The sequence below is a fragment of the Frieseomelitta varia genome, unplaced genomic scaffold (assembly GCF_011392965.1).
Source record: "Frieseomelitta varia isolate USP_RPSP 00005682 unplaced genomic scaffold, Fvar_1.2 scaffold_699, whole genome shotgun sequence".
NCBI lineage: Eukaryota > Metazoa > Arthropoda > Insecta > Hymenoptera > Apidae > Frieseomelitta > Frieseomelitta varia.
The window spans coordinates 212057-237300 of NW_025110477.1; the positions used below are offsets into that span (position 1 = coordinate 212057).

At 39.6% G+C, this 25244-nt stretch overlaps 1 protein-coding gene across 1 annotated transcript in view; it reads right to left on the reverse strand.

Annotated features, from left to right (window-relative positions):
• LOC122535331 (neuroligin-2-like) overlaps nt 1-21958 on the reverse strand; it is a gene marked incomplete at its 5' end in the record, with an annotated part of 69328 nt that extends 47370 nt beyond the window's left edge. Inside the window, one exon of the mRNA XM_043666789.1 lies at nt 21831-21958. Within this exon, the coding sequence (XP_043522724.1) occupies nt 21831-21958 (128 nt within the window). The remainder of the gene's footprint in view (nt 1-21830) is intronic.
• Between the last annotated feature and the right edge of the window lie 3286 nt (nt 21959-25244).

Genomic DNA, 25244 nt, shown 5'->3' on the forward strand with positions numbered 1-25244 from the left:
AAAAAAAAAAAAAAAAGAAAAGAAGAAAGAGAAAAAGAGGAGAACCGTACTTGCTCCGGTAATGGCGCAATCACGTTAGAGGTTATTTTTGAATAGAAAGCTTTTGTTTTTTCTAAACTGACATACACTCCATAAAATAAAATAATTAAATCTGAATGCTACGACAAAGTATACGTGTCGAGCTTTGAAGTTGTAAAGATTAAATTATATAAAGCAGGGTTGCTCAGATATCTGTCCTGTTTACTGCTTAGATAATGATTTCTCAGAACAAAATTACTGTAGATTTATAGGAAATTTAAATGCGTGAAATTACACGTAATATAACTTTTTTGTTATATATAATAAATATTTTTTATTATATAATTTAAAGATACATCGACGACTTTAAGCTTCCATGAAAAAATAATTTTGAGACAAAACAATTATTTCCACCACTGCATATATCAAAAATATATTAAATAATATAACTTTGTCTTGAAAACTTTTTTTTGACAGTAGACAAGACACATACACGTTTGTTCGTAAAACAATTCACATTCTTCTTCGTCCTCGATATTTAAGTCTTCGACGTGTAATCTCTGGACTCAGATTCAAGAAAATACTCGTCCGCAAGGAGTTGAAAGCTTTAAACCTTTGAGAAAACGGATAATGTTTAATTATTCACCTTTACCGATCTTTACGCGACACAATGCAAGCTCTACGCATATTATGACACTGTGGTGCACACTTTCGATGAACGGTTGAGGCGAGAACAGTCGAAGAATAAGAAAGGGGAAAGTTCTTGGCATCGAATGGACGAGACAATGGGATTGTAAAGGGGCACGTAGTGGATGAGCGATATTTTCGACGCCGGAGGCAGCAGTGACCAACCCCTGAATGTCAAGAGCGCGTAAATGGAATTATTATTTCACGTTGCACGACACAGTCCACCTGTTAAAGAATTGCGCCCTTACAATTTTACCTCCGTCGCGCTGATTGCGTTAGGTTAATCTTCGTAGTACAAAAAACACGAAAGACGCGACGAAAGAGTTTGCCACCCGCACTCGTTTCCGAGAGTAAATTCAGAAAATCCTACGTACGTCTAGATTGTGGATTTCTCCGCGTATTTGTACGGTTGAAAGTTGATGAAAATTTGTAGTCACTTTGGACTCTTTTAACCTTGCAAAGAAAAAATCGTAAAAACAAATATTAAGGGATTGTTGGAGACTTTGATCTTTAAGATCAAAGTGGTAGATTAAGTTACGAAAAAAAAAATTCTTTCGGTGTCTATCAAGACGTTTGAATTTGTGAAATTCTCGAGGGGAAATGTGCCTTTACTTCCTTTTCAAAATGATTTGTTGTGTTTTCGTTTTATTCGTTGCGTCTTGATTTATTTTTTGCATGTATGTAGAATCGTACGAAACTGTACGAAAACTGAGATACTCTACGTATCATTTAAAACATTTTAATTTCTCTTGTACGTTATTACGTGAAATTTATGAAATTATTAAATTTTATTGCGCAAAAGTGGGCTTGGATTCATTAAAACCAAAAAGATAATTTATATCAACTTTCTGAGTCAAATATTCGGCTGCGTGTCAGATTTTTAAGAATAAAAACATCATATAAATATTACGGTTAAATTGTAGATTTTTATGCATTTACGAAGAATTTAAGAAGTGCAACTGCAGAAGTGCAAAGAGTACGTGGAACATGAAAAAAAATATAATATTGAAAATAAAATACTGGAAATGAAGCACTTGTTATAATATTCAGTGATGGAACAAAATTTCTGCTTTGATACAATAAAAAAGAGATAACTAGTTAAATTGGCAAATTTTATAAACAGTGAATGGACTAAATTGCGTATAAATTCCACTTTCAGCGTTTAATTTCGTGATCTTCTCCATTTATATCTAATGTTACGATAATTTGTTTCAAATTTTCAGTTGTCACAGTTAAATATTCAAACACAGCGACAATTATAATCGAGAATTAATTATGTCGTTGATTTTGTTTGAATTTCACTTTCTTCATGATGTTTCATTTTATGGATCTCCTTTTCGTATTATCATAATATTCTGATCATCCTCTTGAACATTTCAAAAACAGCGACAGTTATAACATCGACAATTAATTATATCGTTGAACTTTGTGGAACATTTTCTTCATGAAGTTTCATTTTATGGATTTCATTTCAACATTATTATCAATTCGAGACCATAAATGCATAATAATACGTCTCCAAAAGGTGGCGCATTCGATGCATAATTGAGGTGCAATAATTAGAATTTACAATTGCCCGTCAACTCTGTCAAAATTGTCAATCTCACTTCAACGTGTAATATTTGCGCAGACAAATGCATTGTAAATGCAGACAAATGTGTCATATTGACACGCGGCATGGATGAAGATTAATTGCGCCTCCATAAGAATTTAAACTTGCATAGAGATCTACGCTCTAACCACAGTTTACTCCTTGTCAATATTAAATGCACGTAGAATTGCGTTCGCATTCGACGCCGGGGATAGCGAAACATCCCTCTCTCTTGTTCAACGCTCTCGCCAAATTCACTTAAAACAATGGAAACAGTAAATAAATTAAACAAACGAAACAGAAGAAAAAGAAGAGAGAGAAGAAATAAATTCTCTCTCTTTCTCTTTCCGGCTGACTACGACGACGAGTTTGGAATTTACGTGTCACTCGTGGAACGTCAGTCCGAAGGTGATCAAATGCATCGTGAATGGGGACGACGCAGAAATGGGGCTGGCCGTTTCGGGGGAAGAGAGATCGGCCGCTTGTACAACGGATGGAGACGTGGTTGGATAAAGCGTGCCGTTAGCAAGGGAGGGAACACGTAGTAATTCACCGGGGCACGTATGCGTGGCCTAAGTGATACTACGTGACGATTTATGCCGGCGCACACGCGTGCGTGATGTTTAGCTAATATCCATCGTTACGGCCCTCTGTTTCACGCAAAATCGCCGTGATAAAATTGCGTGGAACTCTGGAAGGAAAGGGGTAGGGGGAAAAAGGAACGTTCTTTTCTCTAGATCTGCGTGACGAACGTTGATGTGTCACGTTACGCTTGGACAAGTCTACGGTTTCAAACGAACGCGGATTCGCGCGAACTATCGAAACGTTTTGTTTCTCCTTGTGTTCACAAATATAATTCCCTCGGTCTTGTTGAATTAAGAATTATATTTAATATTGTGCAATATATGACATTAAATATTATGCAACGTTATAAATATATAATATTGTACAAATAATAAAAATTTTGTTTGCACCAAGTTTTGAATACTTTGTACTTTATTTTAACACGTGAAATTTATATTATGGGTGAAGCTTTTTTATTTCACAATTACGTGAGAAATTAACAGCTACCTCGACTTAACTATGATAATAACATATCAATAAATTTGTCGAAAAAGCTCGGTAATGTAGTTGTTATCAATATTAAATTTTTCTATTAAAAACGTATATAATTTCATTTCAAAAAATTAATTTAAAAGTCGAGAGTTAAACTTTCAACCTATTTCTTCGGTGCATAATCACGTATTTCAAATTTGATTCGATTTCAACCTCCACTGATCATGGCGTATTATTATTCATTATTCTCATAACGTTCGTAGCAAATTAAATTTCGATCGATCAGCATGTTTCACGTGAATCCACGCAAACTTCGTCACGGAACGATTTACGCAATCGCAAGAATTAGTTTACCTTGACGGCAAATTACGGCAAATTTACGTCCCACCGAAGGAACAAATGAAAAAGTTCGCTCCCGTAGAATTTGCTTGTAGAAAAGCTAAAAACTCTCTAATTGTCGAGGAGATTCATACGTACGTTGCGAGTTGGCCCGAAGTCATCGGGAACTCGGACGAAAATGATTGACGCGCGAAAACTTTCGCAGCGCGCCGGCGCTTAACAATCCGCCGACAAATCGTCGGCGGATTAATTAAAGCGCGTCGTTGAATGAAAGTCAAAGGGAAATCGGGACCACGCAGCCAGCCTCTGCGACCCTCCTCTTCGATACACTTTTACTTATCCCCGGGATTAAAGACAGGCAGGCAATTCGGCCTTGGCTCGTTGGTATTGGTAACCGAGCAAAAGCACGCTGCCAGAAACTATCGCGAACCTATAAAGACGCTAAACACCAACTTCTCTACCCTCTCCCTTCCACGTTCCAACTTCCGAAGCTTCGAGACTTTGCTCTTACCGAGATTAGCTGAGCCGAACCAGCCGAAAAGCTGCCGTCGGCAAACTCGCTAATTTATTACGAAATATCGAAGGTGACCTCGCAGCATGAATTTTCTCGCCGCGTTACCGATCATCCACTTTCGTGCTCTCCCGGGATTTTAATCAATTCAACGTCACAGAATTCGCCGACGATCCTCCCCTGCTCGTTAAATCCTTCGTTCCGATGGACATTGTTCCATGCTGATTTTAATTCTGACAGAGTTTTATCATTTGCAGAACGAGTTGTATGATTTGTATCAACGCTGCGATTATTTTAACGCTGAAAATCGTCGGCTCGTTGATCGTTGCTAGAAATCACATGACCGCGTTACCGATCGTGTCCATTTGGTCAATTTGGCTGGCCGAAATTAAAAATACCTTTGTATCTGACTTTTTTTTTTGAAAAAATATATCAATGCACGAATAATAATTGATTATATATTACGTGATATCATAAAATATGCAGTATAATGTACAAGATGTTTCAGAACATTTCAAAATAAGAAAAATAGTTCACGCGCTTATATTAATTGTTTCTTAATATAATCGTACATAAAAACATGAGAAATATTTTTTAATGTTTGAATTTTTACAATTTCCTCTTTTCCTACCTCCCACATAATTTACACCTTAAAAAAAAAAAGAAAAAGACGACTGCTAAAATAGAAGCTTCACACTTCAAAATGAGACCAAGTGGATCGTTGTACGATCTCTTTTTCTTTTTTTTTTTATGCAGGTTAAAAGTTGCATCGATATCGAAGTCATTAGCGACTAAGTACTTGTGTAGACAGTACTTGTATTTCATAGTATAGATTCGTGTTCATCAAGTATTGAAGTGTTCTCTTCAGATGATTTTGGAAAGTCAGGGCAGAAGTGGGATTAATTTTATGGAATCTTCTCTGCCACTCAAAACTTGTGCATTCATACAGGATCAGTCATCTTGATTAGGTGGTCATGGATTATTTTAGCGTGTCCTGTCCTTAATCGAACCAATATAACTCTTTCGTTTTTTGGTTAATCCGCTAAAATTAATAAATTTCTTGGCAGAGGTCATTTATTTACGTTGTGGATCTATGTTCGATTTGACGTTCGTTTTTGCATAGTGTACGAGTTCTTAATACGGGATAGAGGTCTTTCATTGTTACAATCTTTCTTCACGAAGTTGCGTCGATATATAAATTGTCGACAATTTGTCATTGTCATCGATGATCTTCATCTTTACCATACTATGTTCGTATTAAACATCGAGGAGAGTGTATGAGGCTCGCATCGACGGATGCAAATCCCGTTCGAGGAACAATCTTCGCGCGTATGTAAGCTCGTCGGTGAAGTTCGACGATCTCGTAGACGTTGTAAACCATGTGCGAACAGACGGGAAACTTACGCGTCCCGGCGACAACTTTCTTACAGAGGCGTTGCCGTATCGTGCAACGCCGCCTCGGACGACTATGTGTTTGCTACCTGAAAAAGTTTCAACGCCAGCGAGGCTGGCGAATGTACCCTCTCGTCTCTTGTTCTGACCTGCCGGGATATTTTCCTACGCTCGCTCTCGGATAAAGAAGAACGAGAGAAGCACGGGTCTTACGTGCATCTCTTTACTGTATATATCGGTCTCCTCTCGGATTCGCGTAATGGATTCAGCAACAAAGCGCGCGGGGGAGGAGAAGAGGTGGGTGGGTGGGTGGGGTTGGGGGAAAGTTGGAACGAAACTTCCCGCCAGTCGATCCGCGGGGCCAACGAAACTTTCCACCGGTAATCAGCAAAATAAATCTGGAAAGCCGGCATGGTACGAGGGAATTAACGAATTTCTGCCGCTGCCTCCGTCGCGTTGTACGTTGTCGAACCAGTTTCCCCGGTGATCGTTTTGTACGATCGTCGGTCGTTGTGTCTTCGAGAATTCTCCGCTTTCGGGATTACTCGCTAATCGCGGCTGAGTTCTGGATGATTTTAGGAAGGAAATTATAACCGTGGAGCACAGTGGCTCCCCTTTCCGTGTGCTTTAACAACGTATCGTTAATTAATCAGCTTTGTCGAAACTTTCCGCCCTCGGTCCGTGTGCAGTCTCTCACGGAAATATTCAAACATTTGCACGTTTGTTTGAACTTTTTAATGAATATATTACGCGCGTTGATATATATATATATATATATATATATATATATATATATATATATACGAAATAGTTTGAAATTTCCTTAACACTAGGCAGCGCAGCGAGGCTCGGTTATTACGATTGTGATTGTCGAGTTTGGAGGAAATCTGGAAATATACGCAGGAATTACAAACTACTCGATATTTCGCAGAGAAACTATTTAAACACACTCGGTCCATTACATCAACGAGTTTCGATATTTTTAATATTTTTAATATTTATTACATGTTTCAGATGTTTATTCGTGCGATGTACGTAATTTTTACTAAATATATTGCAACGCTAGAGAAATTTCAAATGTCTTATGTATGATAAAAATTCTGCTACGGAAGGTGTTTGCGTATTCTTACGAGCTACTGTACACAGGATAAGTCACGTAATTGGGACGAGTTTGTCATGAATTTGCTAAGAGACGGAAAAAGAAACTGGAGAAACAAAAATGTTGTACGGTGTGATAATGTCCAATTTTTTACATCACCTTTTTTCTAAGGCATCCAAAATACAAACGCGTTTCTCTTTTTTTAATGGAAATTATTCGTATTTTCATAACAGTGTCATTCTACAGAAAGAAGTATTAAGATAACTAAAGAAGTATTAAAAAACAGTTTTCATCTGTAAAATATTGTACTTGCGAAAAAAAGAGTGGCTCCGAAAATGTAATTCTCCTTCCAGTTTCAACCAAAAAAAAAAAGAAAAAGAAAAAAAGAAAAAAAAACACGACTCGTTGCAATTCCGTGACGTACGCCGTACATTTCACTTTAGCTCGTTAGCAGACAAATTTATTTAATAGAAACGGAATGGGGGAATTAACAAATTTCCGTTGGCTTCCTTGGAAATGAAGTCTTTAATGAAAAAATGTCATTTTTTTTCTTTTCGACTTATTTTCCATGTAAAATAACCCCACCATCCGGTTACATCACATCTCGTATATCTCGTGTGTTTGCTCGTTAACAGACAGATTTATTTAATAGGAATGGAACGAAGGAATTAACGAATTTCTGCTGCTGCCTCGCGGTATGTTGTCGAACTATCCTGCTGGCGATGAAATAATCATCGTTTGTACGATGTCCGTCATTGTATCTTTTGAAGATTCTCGTTTCTGGGATTACCATTGGTCGCGATTGAATTTTCCATTATTTTTTCAGAAGGGAGCTTCGCTTACAACGCGAAGCAAAGCTTGACAAACGATTGTCGACGATCAGTTTAATAATTTTCTTTTAAAATTTTTCGGTCCTCGATCCGTGCTAACGTACCGCGCCCGGCATCAGCTCGTTAGCAGACAAATTTGTTTAATAGGATCCAAAGTAAACGGTGTCCGCAGTAAACGCAGTCTCTGCCGAGAGTTTAAATTAGTTTTTCACCGGCAAACACGCACAATATTGTTTAACGCAATCAAACTTTCGACAAATTTGTTTCCCGACATCGGCACGCTTTAATTTATGCGATTAAACAGGTTACGCGGCGCGGCGCGGGGCAGAATTTGCAGTAACAAGCCTCTCGAAAGTTCAATACCGAAGTTTCATCGAAATCACATTCTTGTTACCGTCCGGTCCGTGGAATCTCGTCGCTCTTCTCTTGACAGTTTTATCAGATAAAATAATTACTTTGGCAAGATTCGAGCGGCGCACTTTAAAGAATGTTGCTCCGAGTGAGCCCGAGTTATGCATGATCGATATATATATATATATATATATATATATATATATATATATATATATATATATATATATATTTTTTATATATATAAAAGGTGAGTAAGGAAATTTCAATCCAATAAAATTTCGTATTATACAACCAGTATATCAGTATATCTCCTTGGTTATGTTTTAAGACATACTGTAATTTTTGTACGATCATCTTTATTATTGTTCAAATTATTATACGCTTTTCGCGATATATTATTTTTAACAATTGTCAGGATTTATCAGCATGTCGTATTTATCAAAAGAAAGAAAAATAAAAAATGAATGTAATCCTTCGAGTGCTCGCTGAAATTACGATGTGAAAGTTTAATACCGACTGAGGAGGGGTGTAAAATATGTTAAAAATACGTTCATATTTTTCATATATGTATGTATGTATTTATTCAATATATTTTAATATGTCATCTGCTTTGAATCGCTAATATGAATTAATTTCAAATATTCTAAAGATATTAAAGGCTCAAAGAGTTAATTCCAGTATCGATAATGATCTTTTTTTTTTATCACCTGAAGAAGTTAATAAATTTCTGCTTCATATATCTGCCATTCTGTCGAAGAAGATTTCTTTTTCACTTCACTCTAATTCACACATAAGGCAATTATTTTTATATACGTAGATTAAATTCATTTCTGACGATTTTCTTTCAGATGAATGCAATTAAAAAATTGCGTTGCGAAAACAACGCAGTAATTTAAATGATAATAGAGATAATCTCACAAAAATTGCCACATGACCAAACAGGTATCTACACAAAATTACAGAATTCTGAACTGTGAATTTTTATGCAAATTGAATATTAAATAATTCTATAAAACTTCGTATTACGTAATAAAGATTTATAGTAAATACTGTAAGTTAATTCGTAATAGTAGTAAATGTTGCAGAAATCACTATAGTTTGAATATTTTACATATTTTTTCATACTACGTGCACAGTATGTCTTTTTTTAACCCTCTATTTCTTGCGAATGATAAATTCAATAAGTTAATAATCATTATATAATACGTAATATTATATAATACGTAATATTATAATATATAATCATATAATACGTAATATTAATTCAATAATTCAATAAATTCCCCAGAAATCAGTGACTCCGAAATGGGAATACCTCGACACGCTTATATACGTACACATTTTTCAATCGTTTAGTGATTCTGGTTGTTACGAATAACGTGTAAAAGGTGTCGATTAATTCAGAAGACGTTTAATTCCCTTCAGGCTAAATTAGACTTTGACGGAAAGTTTCGACTAAATTTCCAACCGGTTACGAAAGGGGAAGAAGGGGACCGCTTCGAGAAATGCGTTGAGCAGAGTTTAAGTGCAATTAAATTTTACTTTGATTCGTTCCTCGGCTGTTCCTCTCTCATTGTTCAATGAATGTTCAAGGGAATGGACTCGTACAATTTCCTTTATTTCCTCTGCATTATGATTCCGGTATTCGTACGAACGCGAACATCGTTTATTCATAACGGGGAACTATTAATAATTTTCGCAGCAGTGGCTGTAGCCACTAAATTAATAGCCGTCCTTCTAACGAACGCGTCCCTCTTTTCTCGAACGAGATACGCAGTCGTGCCCCGAGGCGAGGTGAACATTTTTTCGCCCTCGCCCTTCGAGGATGATACACAGGGATTCTTGACTAATTTCCTTGAAATCGAAAAATGATTGGTAACTCGATAATGAATGATGAGGAAGGGCGAATTTTAACCTTCAGAATGACAAAGTGGCTTTTAAACAGAGTTGGGCATTAATCGATTGAAATTTTTCGTTTGAGTAATAAAATTAATCGGTGATTGACTTGATCGATTAATAATGTCGATCGTCAATTATCAATTGCAAAGTTATTACATCGAATTTGAAGTCGTAATATCGATTTAGTTTAAATTAAAGGTATATTCTGAAATTATGACATTGTCACCATCTTAAGTTAAATATTTTAAAGTTAAGATATTTAATCGGAATAAAATATATTCCTGTCGAGAAGTATAGAGTACTAATGCAGGAATGCATTAGTGAGCAAAATTGCGATTAAATATTGCTGGAAAAATTGAATCGTCAGTCGTTGATGAATTTTCCTTGACAAAACTGTCGTTGCTCTTAGGTTCTGATTATTTCGCAATCATTTCGTTCGTAGTTTTCTTTTTAATTTTACAAAATTATCAGCCTCGTTCGTTCTACAAAAGGAGAAAGGACAATCGAATTCTGGCAATCGTGCAATTAACTTTTGCTGATAGGCGAACTGACTTTATCGGCCCGTCGTTCTATTTTTCACCGGTTTCGGGGAATGTTTAATAAAAGCCCCGATTATAAATTGACGATGTCGAACGACGGAAAACTGTATCGCGGCTCGCGTCGGCCGTTATCGTTAATCAGGCTTCGCGATACACCACCCATGATACCAAAAGCCGCAGGCATGATCGATTAACCCGATAAAGCGTTCGTTCATAATTCGCCTCGATGAGTGTTATTTCGATAGTTATTGGTAAAAAAAAAACAAAAGAACAAAAAAAAAAAAACAAAAAAAAAAAAACGAAAGAAAGAAACGATTATCTTTTTCAATTCAGCCGGACAAATTCTCGATTTTTTTTTTTTTTTTTGCAAATTTAACGGATACAACACGGTAGTTGAAAGAGACCAGAAAGTTCGGCGACAACAAGTCGATTTTCAGGCTTGGCTCTTTGCCTCGCCTCGGGTGATCGGTCAGCCCATACATCTTATTCCCTGGCCATTCTTCAAAAATGGCATCTCCAAGCGTCCGTGCCATAAATTCCGCCTTCAGAGATAGAACTCTTGTGGTAATAGCTCGTCGCTGGTCGAAGATTATTGTCCGACGTGTCGAACGTCGAGGAAGATTATGAACGATCGGCTTTGGACTTTGACGATGTATCATGAACGCGACCGCAAGTCATCCAAACGTGCATCGACGGAGTTCGCTGACAGAATTTTCCACCCGAACGGCTTTAATGAAGCCGTGGCACGGGAACGCACACAGAGTGAGAAGAACTCGTCTATGCATCGCGTAGAACTCGTCGTTTATTTAAGAGTTGCGCGCGTGCAAATTTCTTTGGCCATGAACATAAAGCCACGGGTTTTAATTAGACATGAACTTTCCAACCGGCGAGGTTGCGAATTTTAATAACACGTCCGCGGCCCCCGGCCGCCGCCCTTTTCCGACCGACTCTGCCCCGGCAACCACCGCGCCACCATTTTCTACCCGGGGAACACTTCATTTCCGAAACCTTGTTCGTTTGAATTCGCTCTCGTAAATCCCGTAGTATCCGTAGTAGCGAGAAGAAGACGGTGGAAACGAACGAACGAGCACAAAAGCGTATTGCGAACCGCGAACGATTTCCCTCCTCTGATGTATCCTCAATTCTCTTCAAGGGGCCATCTCCCTTTTCTTCCTCGAAAGAGGAGAAAAAAAAAAAAAGAAGAGATAATTCGACCGCGCGCCAGATATTATCTCTTTAAATTGCGTCCTGTGCAAATGCACCGTGGCGGGGTGTAACTACGTAATTTCGGATTCATGACAAGTGATTATCGACTTCCGGCGAGTTTCAACCAACCTCTAGAACTCTCGCTTCTCGTGAAAGCTCGACGAGGAGACGTGGGTGGTTGGGGGGGGGGGCGAAGTGGTGGAAGAAACGTTGCCGAGGGTGGAAGGCTTGGAGCAAAGTTACGTTTAACGAACCTTCGCCGTGCCATTTCACCGGCTTCCGCTATAACGCCGAGTCTTAAGCCCTTTTCCCGCCTTCCGGCGAGCCGTTAGCCAGCTCCTTCCCGGAAACCGGTTGTTTGCGAGACGACACCGATGGATCGACCCTTCCCGCGCTGCGTCGTTTCTCAGTCGATCGCTGCGCATCTGCTTGGAAGAGTCACGATAGTCAGAGGGTATCGCGATCTCGGTCGTTTCGTTCTATTTACGATCGTACGAAAATCGTAAAACGTTGACGCGCGCTTTTTACGATTACGAATGGACGAATTGTGAACAGCACAAAGCAACAAACTACAATGAATCAGGCTGCTTAGGTATCTATTAAAATTAGTATTCATAGGTCGTTTTTTTTATAACTGAACAACAAGGCTGTAAGCAAGCCGTTTCTTGTCAAGTTAAAGTTTATTACATCTTCGAACGCAATTTTGCCAGTCTGACAGTTATGGCCTTCGTCTGACACTTGAATCAAGTTTTATTCTGGAAAATATATCTGGCAGAAAGAAATAATTATTATTCGTTAATTGCTGGTTGAAATTGAAGACAAGGAAAGTATTTTCGACGGTGATATTACTCCATTATCTCTACACAGTGACGTACAACACATATAATATAAATGCTCATGTAAACGCGCGTCAATTTCATCTTACACTGTTTGTTAGAAAGTCGTTCAGTATCTTACTGAATGATTTCAGATCATTTGAGTCTCTAACAAAGTGAAAAATGAGCTGAATGATCAATGAATGAATATAATTTTCCAACGGATAAACAGAGGTATCCTTAGTGAATGATCAGGACAATATTTTTATAGGAAGCGTGATTTTTAATGTATTAGATTGTGTAATAAATTTTCACTGTTTGCTTATCGTTGGTACATTTAGGAAAATGTTATGCTTCTATCAGTTTCAACAACCTAGAAGAATTAAATGTTGTTCGAAATCGCATCCTTTAACAATAGAAGTGAATTAGAAAACGATCAGAATTATTGTACCATTGTGTTATTATATATTTGTTACATTTATATACATTTCATAAAATCCTAGATATAACGGTGAAATAGTTTTCAAGTGTTAACTTTTAGCTTCTCAGCTTCTTAGCAACGTTCGTTCACTGGACAAGTTGCCTAACGAGAATGAAAAGAACGATGAATTAATAACTAGCTCGGTCGTTACCTTATCAAATTGCACGTGCAGTTCGTCCGTGCATTCAGATTTAGGCGCAGTAATCTTGCAAATTCGTGCCTTACAGCAATAGTTGACTTTAAGTGACGAAGCAATTAAGATTCTTAGAATAATTTCAACGACTTCTAACGGGGGGAGGGGGACTTCGGAACTTAAACGCGCCGAATTCGTTGAATTCCCCGTGATTTCGGAAACCGTGTAAAACGCGACTTTCACGCGTGTCCGCCGATTTTGTTACGAGCATGCGCGACAAAATTATAAAACTTCATAACCATGAGCGTAGTTTTTCGCGCGTTTAATCGATCAGACTGTCGATCATTCGCGCGTGTATCGGTATCAAAAACGTTGCGAGCGCGAATTCTCTTTCATTTCACATATCTGTCATATTATTCAAGCGCACGTCGGATTCAGAGCATCGACGATAAAGTGATTTATTCGAGCATCCTGATGCATAACATTCGCGAAAGGTGAACGCGCTGATCGATTTGTACTTGCCCCGCCGTAGGTGAATTATTTTCACCGCCGTCGCGGAAATTTTTTTTGTGTCGTCGTTCCAAGTGGCTTAATTTTTTTTCCTCTATCGCGAAAATATCGTGGGAACGCGTATTACGTTTATGGATACGTCGCGCCGTTGCCAGCCCTTTGCTATTTCTTTCGTGAAACATCCTATAAACGTCTAACGCGTATTCCGTGCTTCCGTTTTCCACTACCTTCGTTCAATCTTCCCGCTTGTTCAAATGATTTCGTCTCCAAACGACGCGCGTTAATACTCTTTCATACTTTTCAATCGAAAACATGCCCCGTGCACCGAAATGGATCTATTAAACCCCTTTGTCTGACATAACTTCTAGTCCAACTGTTACAATTATAACGTTATCTATCGAATACATTCCAAATCATGTTGAAAAGGGGCCAACTTATTATCGGAGTACGATCCACGTGGAGAATTTATATTTTCACCGACGGTCGCGAAACTTCGAATGAAATAGAGTTAAGAAACACAGAGAGGAAATTAACGAGCAACTAGCGCATTGCGTTATTCGTTGAAAATTAATCGTTTGTACGAAATTACGACGAAAATTCCAAATGTTCTCGTTCACCTTTCACAGGCAGCGTTTGCAAATTAAAAAAAAAAAAGAAAAAAATATCGTCGCTCTCCGAGTGAAACATAAATAACGCGCGCTCGATTATTTATAACAATATTCGAAAGACAAATAACTCGCGCCCGGCGATGTATCAATTTTCGTCGCTAAAAGCATTAACGCGTTACGTATCTTCATTTCCGTTTCGCTTTGTTTTCCCCGTTGTTAAACAAGATTTCTCGTAAACAATTAAATTGAACGTCGCTCGCCACTGTCTCGAAAATTATACTTCGGCGCGAGACGGATCAGCTTGAAACGACAAGAAACTTTGAATTGTCGGCTCTGTTACTTGGCTTTTTCCCGGCCCTCTTCCGTTCCTGCTTTTTCGCAACTTCCTGCTGGAAGATGCCCTCAGACGGCGAATACTGCGACAACCTCGCGGCGGATTGTACAGATGCGGAGAATGTGTTTAAGCGTAGTTTGCAAGCAGGCGAGTCAGGGCCAGCGCGGAGTCGCTTCGCAGCTGCGGTGCACGACACCCCCATTACGCGATCGCGTGCACAACACCTTCGTCGAGAGACCGGTAACTGCGGTTTTCGAAGCAACGTGTTTGTGTTCGGACACGGTTAGATGCATGCGGTCCCGAATGCGGAACGACATCGCCTGACAAACTGTTCAAACGACCAGAAGTGCTTTAGATCTTATCGTACTCCGGGATCATTGGCAGGTTTAGTTGCCTCAAAGTGCGGTAATCTACCTTGAAAAAAAAAGAAGCGTTTAAGGGACATTTGCACGCGAGAGATGGACGAAGGTATTCAATAAAAAATTGTCTATATTTCAAACCTGTGACTTTACAGAAAAAGATCGTGCAACAGTTCAGTTAGTTTATTATATATGCTTTTAACAAACGAGAGAAAGTAAGAATTTGTTTGCTCTCGAAAACTGTGAAGACTAAAGATGCTTTCGAAGACATTGAAAATTTTTTTTTCGCGATTGCGTCTACCATGGTGAAGATTGAACTCTCTCCTCCTTGCAACAAACCTCCTCTTGAAACTTGCTGTGCGATTTTTTTTTTTTTTGCTGTTTCATTGAACTTTGATGAACGTTAGCCCAATATCGATAAAAGGTTAGATATGCCAATACTTTTTTTGACCTTGTGTACAAAGTATTTCCCGCAGGGGGGCTAGGTGATTTGACCCAGGCCTTTAGGGAGTGACGACCCCACGGACCCGAGTTGAGGTTTGCGAGGGAAGCAGATTCGTTTGCGACTAGTACGACTAGTACGGTCTTGATTACTGGTATCGAGAGGGTTGATACACGAGACCCACGGGGGTTTCAACCTTCATCGTCAACCGAATCTCTCGGGGATAAGCCCATTGGAATGTTTGTTCGAAGGGCTGGAGTTTTTATTTGGCAAGTGAGCTGCGTTGACAGCTCGGGTACTGGCCTGCAGAGCCAATCAGGTAGGGATTGAAAAGGTCTCGCCCTCACCAAGGAAGCAAGGAGCTTTGCACTTTGAATTCCTCAGTTGTGGTTAAGAACGCGTTGATCTCGGTACGTGACAAGTTGAATCTCTTCAACGTAATGTACACAAGCTGTTCTATTTATCGGATATTTGTCAAACTATGAACGGTACAAAACAATGTTCGAAACGAAAAGTAGACTGATTTTTAGTGGGGCGTAATTTTTTTATGAACATCATTCATATGAAGATCAACTTCACTTTTTCTTAAGTAGAATCATAAATTTTTTTAATACACCAGCTGATGCCTTTCGAAATTTTCTAGTCGATAATACCTTCACAAGTACTACTTTCGAACAAATTCTCCTCAATGTTGAGTCTGTTACTATGGTTATTAGTTAAAATTGATTTCATAAAAAGAAAATTTACCATACGACTATATAATTAGATTCGTAGGACATACAAATCCCCACAGCAGCGAAAGAGTTGAACAGGATTTGAAGAGGACATTGAAAAAAAAAATTTTTTTTTTTACAATTATCTGTATAAATTCATTTGCGACGAGTCCAGCGTTGCTTCCTTGGCGCCGTCCTTTTGGAATTATTTGTCTATTCATATTTGATCGAGGAAGACGTGTACGAAATCGCGGATTCTTGGAAATTTCGCGTTGCCGATGCTTAAGGGAGTTTGCCTACGTGCGGTGGATGTAGAGGATGGAAAACGGGCGGGACGTGTACTACAAGTAAATTATGGCGACCGAATGTTGTTTTAGTCCTGCGGTTGATCCTGGGTGTGTGTGCGAGCGACGGGAATGTTACTGGTACCTTAATCGATGACGAAACCGGGAGGTGTTTGTATCGAAGATAAGGGTCGGTCACGTGGAACAAAGATTTATACACGGTTGCTGCTTTGTACAAAGCAGCTGGCTGTATTCGATTACCGGTTTCGATACATTCATCAGTTTCAACCACGTTTTCAACTACGTTACAAAGTCGAAGATTTTCCGATTTTCGAGAATTTCTCCTGATATCGAAAGGATACGACATTTGATATTTAGACTTTTTTAGAAAGTGCAATATTCTCGTAGCTTGAAATTGATAAAAAAATTGATTACAGTACGTATGATTGTGCTGTTTCTTTCCACCTTTTTTCCGTATGAAGTTTCGGATGAGAAATTTCGGCAACTTCAACAAACTTGCTAAATTACACGCAACTAAATTATGCAACGTAAACAAATACGAGAGCTGAAGTAATTATAATAAACCGTGCAATGATAACAGTTGCACGTTATACATTATACAGCTGACGCTTATAATTATATATTATACGCAATATGGTTGGTTTAATTCATTTAATAATATTTAATATATAATTCAAACCGAGCTATAAATCGACGAAACTAAAATAATTATAACGCAAACAGTAACGCAAGAAACGTTGAAAGAAAATGCAAGAATATTCTTCGAGGTTGTGCGACTTGCATTCTAAATGAAAGAAACGTTTCCACCGGCGGCCTTAAACTGCCTCAAACTAAACACGACCAATCGACGGAACGTTTCACCCTCCCTAAACAACATCGTCGTCGTCCCCTTCCGTCGTGCAACGACTAAATTAATTAGCCTCAGCCTGTACGAAAACAAAGTTGCCCAGAGAGACGTGGTTCCTCCACTAGCTCCCTCGTTGCTTAGCCGGCTAACGAAGAGGTTGGTAGGTCTTGAGACTCGAGGCGAGCTCATTCGGCCGGATAAGAAAGACAAAGGAAAAAAAATTAATCACGGGAGGGCAGACGCGCTGGCTCCTCCCATTCCGGTCCATTTTCACGGTTCATTTTTCACGGTTCGCGACGCTACAAGGATCCGTGGAAACGGCTACGGAATGCGGACTATCGTTTCACAGTGATTTTTCACCATCCACCCGGTCTGAGTAACTGCGAACGTGTCCCGTCGTGTCTGTTCGAGTCCTACCTATGTCCCTGCCTCGCCCACCGATCCTTCAACCGATACCCGAACGAGTCAGTGAATCGTTTCGGCAACTATCGGCGATCTGTTTTGTCGCTCGTGTTGCCGATCGAGAAGCGTTTTGTTCGCTTTTTAGGGCGGCACACGTGGAATGCATCGTCTCGAGAGCCCGCTTTTTTTTATTTTTTAACTCCAACACTCCCGGTAATAACTCGTACGTCAGCTTTCCTTCGGTGCCTCTCTCTCTCTCTCGTTCATTTTCAACGGTCGAAGCAGTTTCTATTTTCGTCTGCTCGTTTAACTGCGGCGACATCGAAGCAAAATTTACGCAAAACACGAGTAATCTTAATAAGTGATTTCGATGTTCTTGTCTCTAGTATTGTATGTTTGAATGTTGAATTCATTTACATTCGTTTCTTCTAAATTGAATCGATTAACGGTTTGCTGTAAAAATATATTTTTCTAAAAATATATAATAATAGTAATAATAATATTTAGGGTTAAACAGGTAAGACCACTATATAAGATGCAATAATAAATAAGAAAAAGAAAAATAAAAGAGTAGAAGTACTATTACAATCGCTACAGCAACTTTTCCCGACAATAATCAGAAAGACATTGTTCGAATGATTTTTTCCAGATTCTTTCTAGATCCAAGCCATCATCGATGAATTCAGAAATTCTTATTCGGCAATTTATGATTAAATAATTATTGGTCTGTTCAATTATCAGACGTCGGTTCTTCGTACGAATTCATGTCTTTGAAGATATAATTAAAAACGTAGAACCAAATATTATTAGAAGCACTGTACATTTGAACGTTTTGCATATTTTATCGCGCTGTACACGTTCCGTGAAGTCTCGTAATTTAACCTTCTGCCATAAACGTGGAAAAATCCGCGGTCTAATAATTACGTGTGTACGTAAGCGTCAGAAGCGTTCCCGAGCTTTGAAACCGGTGTTACTAATGATGTTTTCTGGCGGGACAAGTAAATTTCAGCCTTCAAAGATTGATCAAAGATCCACATTGATCGCGTTAAGCCAAAGTCGCGTGTGAAAGGACGACGTTCCTCGTCGATGATAAAACACGCGTGAGCGCGCGCGCGAGAGAGAGAGAGAGAGAAGAGAGATAAGGTTCCTCGGGTGATACTTTGATTCTTCGCAAATCAGAGAGCTCCGAAGCAAAGTTGCACGAAGTTTGCGAAAGAGAGTTTCCAGCTGGCTTGAGCCTCGGGTACGAAAGCCCTCGGAAGCGTCGAAGGCAGCCTGAAAATGATCAAAGGTCGATGGATGATGCATAGCCGAGCCCAGTAATAAAGACCAGGCATCGGGCCACTCGTCGACGAGCCTCGAAAATTTGATAATATCGTTTAATAACGGGGGTGAGATGTAATGGCACCGGGTTAATTAGTGCCTAATGAATTTTGAATGACGAGGGCCAACGATAATAATAAATTACAGGCGATAGATAGGGTTATCGCAGCCGAGCGGTGCGGTTAAGCAACAGTCGGCACGATTACGCTGGCCCCGGCTATTGATCACTCATTAATGAAACGACCGTCTGATACGTTCGCCGGAGTTTCTACCGCGTTCAAGTATCATACACCTCTGGCACACACTTGACAGCTCAATATTTCACGGTGGTCGTGACCGGCCTCGATACAGCACCGAGGACGATTACATCAACCCCGTTATTACTGGCAGGATATGCGAATCGGCCAGGACTAATATTAATCTCGACCTGAATAACGCGCGGTCGAGTCGTATCTCTCTGACGGAACACGATGAAACAATACCGAACTCGAAGGATCCTTCCTCAATTTTCTTTCGGAATTTTTTTTGCGAACGTCGAGTCCCCGCTGCCGGTTGTTGGTACTTCGAGTAGAATAGAACGATTGGCGACTGCCTGACCTCATGCATCGACCTATTCTACTTGCCGCCTGGTTCTAACTTGATTTCGTCTGTCTGAGTACGGTATATATCTGTTCTACTTGTCTCTATGAAAGCTCGACTTGCACTTTAACTTTAACGTAGTTTCGTTGTTATCCCGACAATAAGTGAGTGTGAATAATTAGACAAGTTCGTTAAACGAGACTTTCGAGGAGAGGATGGTTTTCTTCCAATTGTTTAACTCTTGTCTGTCTCGTTGCTTTCGTATCATGTTGACGGGATGGCAATGAACGAATATCTACAACGGAAGAATAAACAATTCAATCTGTAAATTTCTTTTATTTTATAATAAATAAACTAGATTTCTCTGGCCTATGGATATTCAATTTCACGTCGTGATCTTGCTTCCTCGAGTTTTGTCTAAGTTTTTGATTATTTGTTTGAGTTCTCGTCATGTTCAAAGATATTATTTACAATGAGAATATTATTTACAATTCGTTATCAAAAATATAATAAAACGTTCTTCATTCGAACCACTATTTATATATCTTGATATTCGAATGTTATTATTCAACAAGGAAATGTCTGTTCATAACAAGAAAATCGTCACTTATTGACAGACATTTTATTGCAGTAATTAGGATATTAATATATTAGTAAAATAGAAGTAGGCTCTGCTATAGTAACAATACATGCCACGTGTCTCAACAAATTTCACGTTTGTGTTATAAGAAAAATTGACGCAAATATACTCCGATAGATTCGATACTTAAACCAAAGAAATTGGGGAAAGACGAAAATGCGTGCTTCTTTGAAATAAAAATAAAAAGTCGCTACTGTAAACGCGATATTAATGAAAATAAAATTGTTATCCAGACAGACTGGTCATCGAAATCACTAAAATAAAGTTATCGTTCAGTCACGCTTGGACACAGGACCAGAAATGTTTGAAGAACAACGCACGGTTGCGGTTAATTGTATCTCTATGGAATATTAACTTCAAACGATCTTTGGAACTTTCTTCTCGGATCTTCCTCGACGCTCTCAATGAAAAGAAACTCGAATAAAGCACGAAGGAGGAGTCTCTTTCTGAGAGATTTCTCATTTCCTTTGACTAACGTCGTTCACGAGTAAACAGAAAAAAATTCATAGCTATTCATAGGGAGAGTCGTATGAACGTGCTCGTCCGAGAGAGACGCAATAAGAATTCGATACGAATATTCTTTTCCTCTCTCTTATCAACGCTCAATAGAGTCACAATCGGAATTCCGCAAGAAGAACGCAGCTGAAAAACTAAAGAAACGCGGAAAATTGAGGGATTCGCGGAAGATTGCGGTCGAACGACCATCCATTGAAAAAAAAATTTCGCTCCTCTTCAAGTTTATACACGTGTCGCCAGAATCTCACCATTTTCGACGCGAATTCCCAGCTACGTTGCCGGCCGAATGGCTGATTGATAAAGAATTCATTAAACGAATGTCCGCGGTCATTTATTCGGATCCCGGTTTACTTCCCCGTTTCAGTTACACCTGACGGAGTATCCTTTTTATTCCAATTAGTTCGCTACATTTTCACGTGCGTTTCTTTTGAACCGTTGCTGCTCGCTGCATCAAGCGAATCGCCGTCATGAAACACTCCTAATTAGCTTAATTAGTGCTTTCACATTGCCTTCAAATGCTAATGGAATTATGTCGGCGTTCATCGTTACGTTACGCGGCAAAAAACGCGGCGCGTGGAGTGGAGAGAGAGAGAGAAAAAAAAGAAAGAATGAAAGAAAGAAAGGAAGAAAAAGAAATGAAGAGATCGGGAGGGAAAGAAAGGAGAGAGAAAGTATGTGTGAAACAGAGAGAAAGAGAGAAAGAGAGAGAGAGAGAGAGGAAGAAGAAAAACAGGTAGACAAAGAGGGAGAACGAATGAAAGAGTAAAAGAGAAAAGAAACGGCGGGTAGGAGGGGAAAAGGCCGCAAATTCTTTTCCAGGTCAAAGGGTTCCTTTCACGTCATCTGCCGTGTACTCGAGAGCCGCTGAAAATAAAAATGACCTCGCGAAACGTCTTTTCCCTCACGGCTCTCCTTCTCTCTCTCTCTCTCTCTCTCTCTCTCTCTCTCTTTCTCTCCGAGCCGGACAAGCGAGCCACGAGTCCCGGTTTTTCACCCGCGGGCACTTCATTTTTCCAGCGCGATGGAAACGTGCCCCTCTGGCGGCCAACCCCTTGATTCCACGTTAATTCGACTCGCGCATGATTCACGCGCCGCGCCGCGCATTACCGGCCCTACACACGAAATCATACAGCGTAAGTGCCGTCGAGCACTATGCAACCTACCGGCGAAGCTACCATCTAATTAGATGGTCGAGGGAAAATGTGAGAGCGAGGGAGAAAAGATGAAAAGGAGGGAAAAGAAAAAGGAGAAACAATAACTCGGGTAACGGGGATTTTCACGGGCGTTGAGAGAGTGACTTACCGATCTCCAGGTATTTTTGGTGTACCGGGTCATATTGCTCCCACGTCAAGGTACGGAAACGGCTTTTCTCCCGGCTGGCGGGCAGAAGCGTGTCGTTTCGACCATGGTGATCGATCACGTTCGGGTTCCTGCAAGGAAAGCGTAAATCGTTGTTTAGATATATACGTAAGAGTATGCACTATAAGAGAGCCGATCTCGCTTAGCCAGCTCGATCGTACTTCACTCTGCCCTCTGTTCTTAGTCGAGAAGATAAATATTCCGCCAACTATTCGAGCAACAATTCGAGATGCATTTCGATATCGGTAACTCATTTACGCGAATAATACGAGAGCGAATTATTTGACAAGCGTTCGAGTGTTTGCACGCATCTCTCAATATTATCTCGACGAGCGAAATATTCATCCCTTTGAGAGAGAGTATTTCGGACGTGCGCGTTTATTCGTCGTGAGCAAGTAAGCCTCCGCCTCGAGCAAGTAATAAGGATCCCGCGGCTGTCTGGTGCAATTTTTCTAACTCGTTTCGTCGTTTCTACAGAGTGAAAAAGTAAAAAGTGAGCGCGGAAATAAAAATACCAGCGGCGTTGTTTAAATAATTGAGCCGAGGCAACGTATACGCACGCATTTGCCAATAGCAATGAACAAATTAATTTCTTCGACGTGATAACAATCGTACGTGTAATTTTCCGTATACAGTGGACCGTCGACTGTGTTTGTGTTTTGCGTTTTATTTATCTTTTGTTTGTTTTTTAATTAACTCGTGCAATTTTTTTCGTTGAAATGATTATATTACGATTTTGACGATCTGTCAGTAATTTGTTTAGTTACAGTTTCGTTATCTTTCTGCCACACCTGGTAGATATTCTGAAATGTTTTCGTTAATTAGTTTACTTGAGTTAGAGGCTCAAGGTTCAAAAGTTTAATATTTTGTTATAATTAAATTTTTAGAATTTGGATAATTTCAATGAGCATTCAAACAACGTATTAAATACACTCTCTGGCCGTTGTATTTCCAAAGTTTTTAATAAAATCGAAAGTAATTTAATTACAAGTTTCGTAAACAATTAATATGTTACTATACACGACATCTATTATTTGCTACTATCGGGTATTTATCGTGAGAGTCATACGAGCCCTTTCGCGAGCTTAAATTAATTAATTAACGAATGAATGTTCCATCATTTGTACGCTTCAGACTGTGTTGTTCATTTTCCATCCGTGAGAAAAGAAAAATCACGGTGCACTGAGAATAAAGAGAGGAAACGCGCATTGTTATTCCGCGGGCTTCGTGTAATTAACGTCGTAATTTAATAATCAATAAAATTTATTATCAAATTACATTCTGGACTGTTCGATTTTATCAAAAGCGGAACGGCGAACGATCGAGGGAACGATCTTCATTAAAAAATAACCAACGACTGTGACTGTGTACCCATCGTTCGACGAATACTCGCAAAGGCGAAAGAGAAACTTTCCCTTTAGGGGAGCGTAATGAAATAATACAAAACTAATCGAGACGCATTCATCCGATTGTCGATGCTCGTTAACCTGTTTGGAGAACGTTAAGGCTTCGGAGGAGGAGGAGGCGCGGCCGAGAAGGTCCGCAGACATCGACGAATTAACGCAACAAGTAGGGAATCGAAAGTGAATTAAGCCGCGAGCTGTGACGTGCGCTTTGTTCGCGCGTTTTCAGTCCGGCCACGGACCGGCTGGTGGAAGAACACGGCCACGGAATCTGGAATGAGAGAGAGAGAGAGAGAGAGAGATTCGCTCACCAGGATTCGGGACACGATCACGGCATAATTCACTATCGAGAACTTTGCTTGTCCGCGGCCTCCGTGCATACAAGAGAGGGACGGTTGTGTTCGGTATTGCAACATCGCGTCGGTTCAATTCTCGTGGTTACTTTATCCCGGTTGCCGCAGGTAATGCGCAATCAAGCCATTGTTTGCAGCAGCGGTACAACGTCCTTTGAAGACACTCGGTTTCCGCCGCGTTTGAGCGGCCGGAAGTACCGGGAAGGTCAAGCGGGACGATGTTTTATTGAAAAAGGCTCGGTCGACGAACGTTTCCTTCGTTTCCTTTCGCTCTTCCCGTTTTCTACGTACGACGCGAACTATGCATACAGTGTCGGAATAAGACAAACGTAACACGCGATGATGGTAGTAGTGGTTTGTCGTTCAATATGAAGATTAGGAACAGAGAGTGTTAGTGTTGTTCGATTACGAGAGGATAAAACTCGTTTTTATTGGATTTGTCAATTAATCAAGGATGTTTAATAGGGATGTTACTTGAAATTTAATTTAGGAACCTTACACGAAATAAAAGATTTATTTTACGAAATTAAATACATGTATAATATAGGAAATATTTTTTATATATCTTAACTTGTTAATAAACTGTGAGCGTTCGTCATCGTGTATGACAGTGTATGGACTTTCCTTAGCACAACTCGAAATTAGAATAATCGCAAAGATCATCTTTGTACTATTTCGAAGATACTTGTAGACATTGTTTTTTTATGTGTGAATATGTGTAGTTGTAACAAATATATGAAAATACAAAACAAACGATCGTGACGTTAGACGAAAATAGAGAAGACGAGATCACGATCTATACTATATTTGAGAGTGAAAGTTTGTGTGAATCTCGTTCATGAGCAAACATAAATTTAGTCTATTTATTAATAAAAAAATTCGCAAATTCAACTATTTATCGTTTCAATGACGAACGGAGAGTTAAATTCCTTTCACTGTAAGAAATTTTATTATTGTTACAAAAAAGAGTTATCGAAAACGTGAGAGAATATATAGAAAAGATTGGAAAATAATCCTAGGAGATGTTAGTTCGTAGGAGAGATTTTTATTCGGCGATGTCGCGTGGCTGGCGCTAAGGTGATTCGATAGCTAAAAGCGACGCGAGTGTACGAAACAGATAGCTGCTCGTGTCTCGAGACCCTTTCTGCCTCTAGGGAGGCAGATCTCGGTGTCAACCGATGGAGAACAAACATGCTCTTTTTACGAGCGAGGGAACATGCGGCGTGGGGCCCCGATTTGCCGGCGGAGAATTCCATTTCCTTCGCTGAGCTACACGAAAACGTTCGCATCGAGACGGTTTTTCGGAACGTCTCGGAATTCTAAAGGGAGGGATGGGAGAAGGAAAATGAAAGGAAAAGAGAGTGGCGAAAATTGAAAAACGCCGCGTGGAATAACGATTCGCAGAAATTTACAAAGCACTCAAATCGCCGGAAACAATACGACCGATATACGAAAGCCGGCTGGTCCCATCAACGATGAAAAATCATTGCCTTTCCGCGTCGAACGTAATTTTTCAAAGAAAACCGTGCGGTTATCCGGTAACGAATAGTAGCGCTAGGACAAAAAAAAAAAAAAAAAAAAAAAAAAAAAACAAAAAAAAA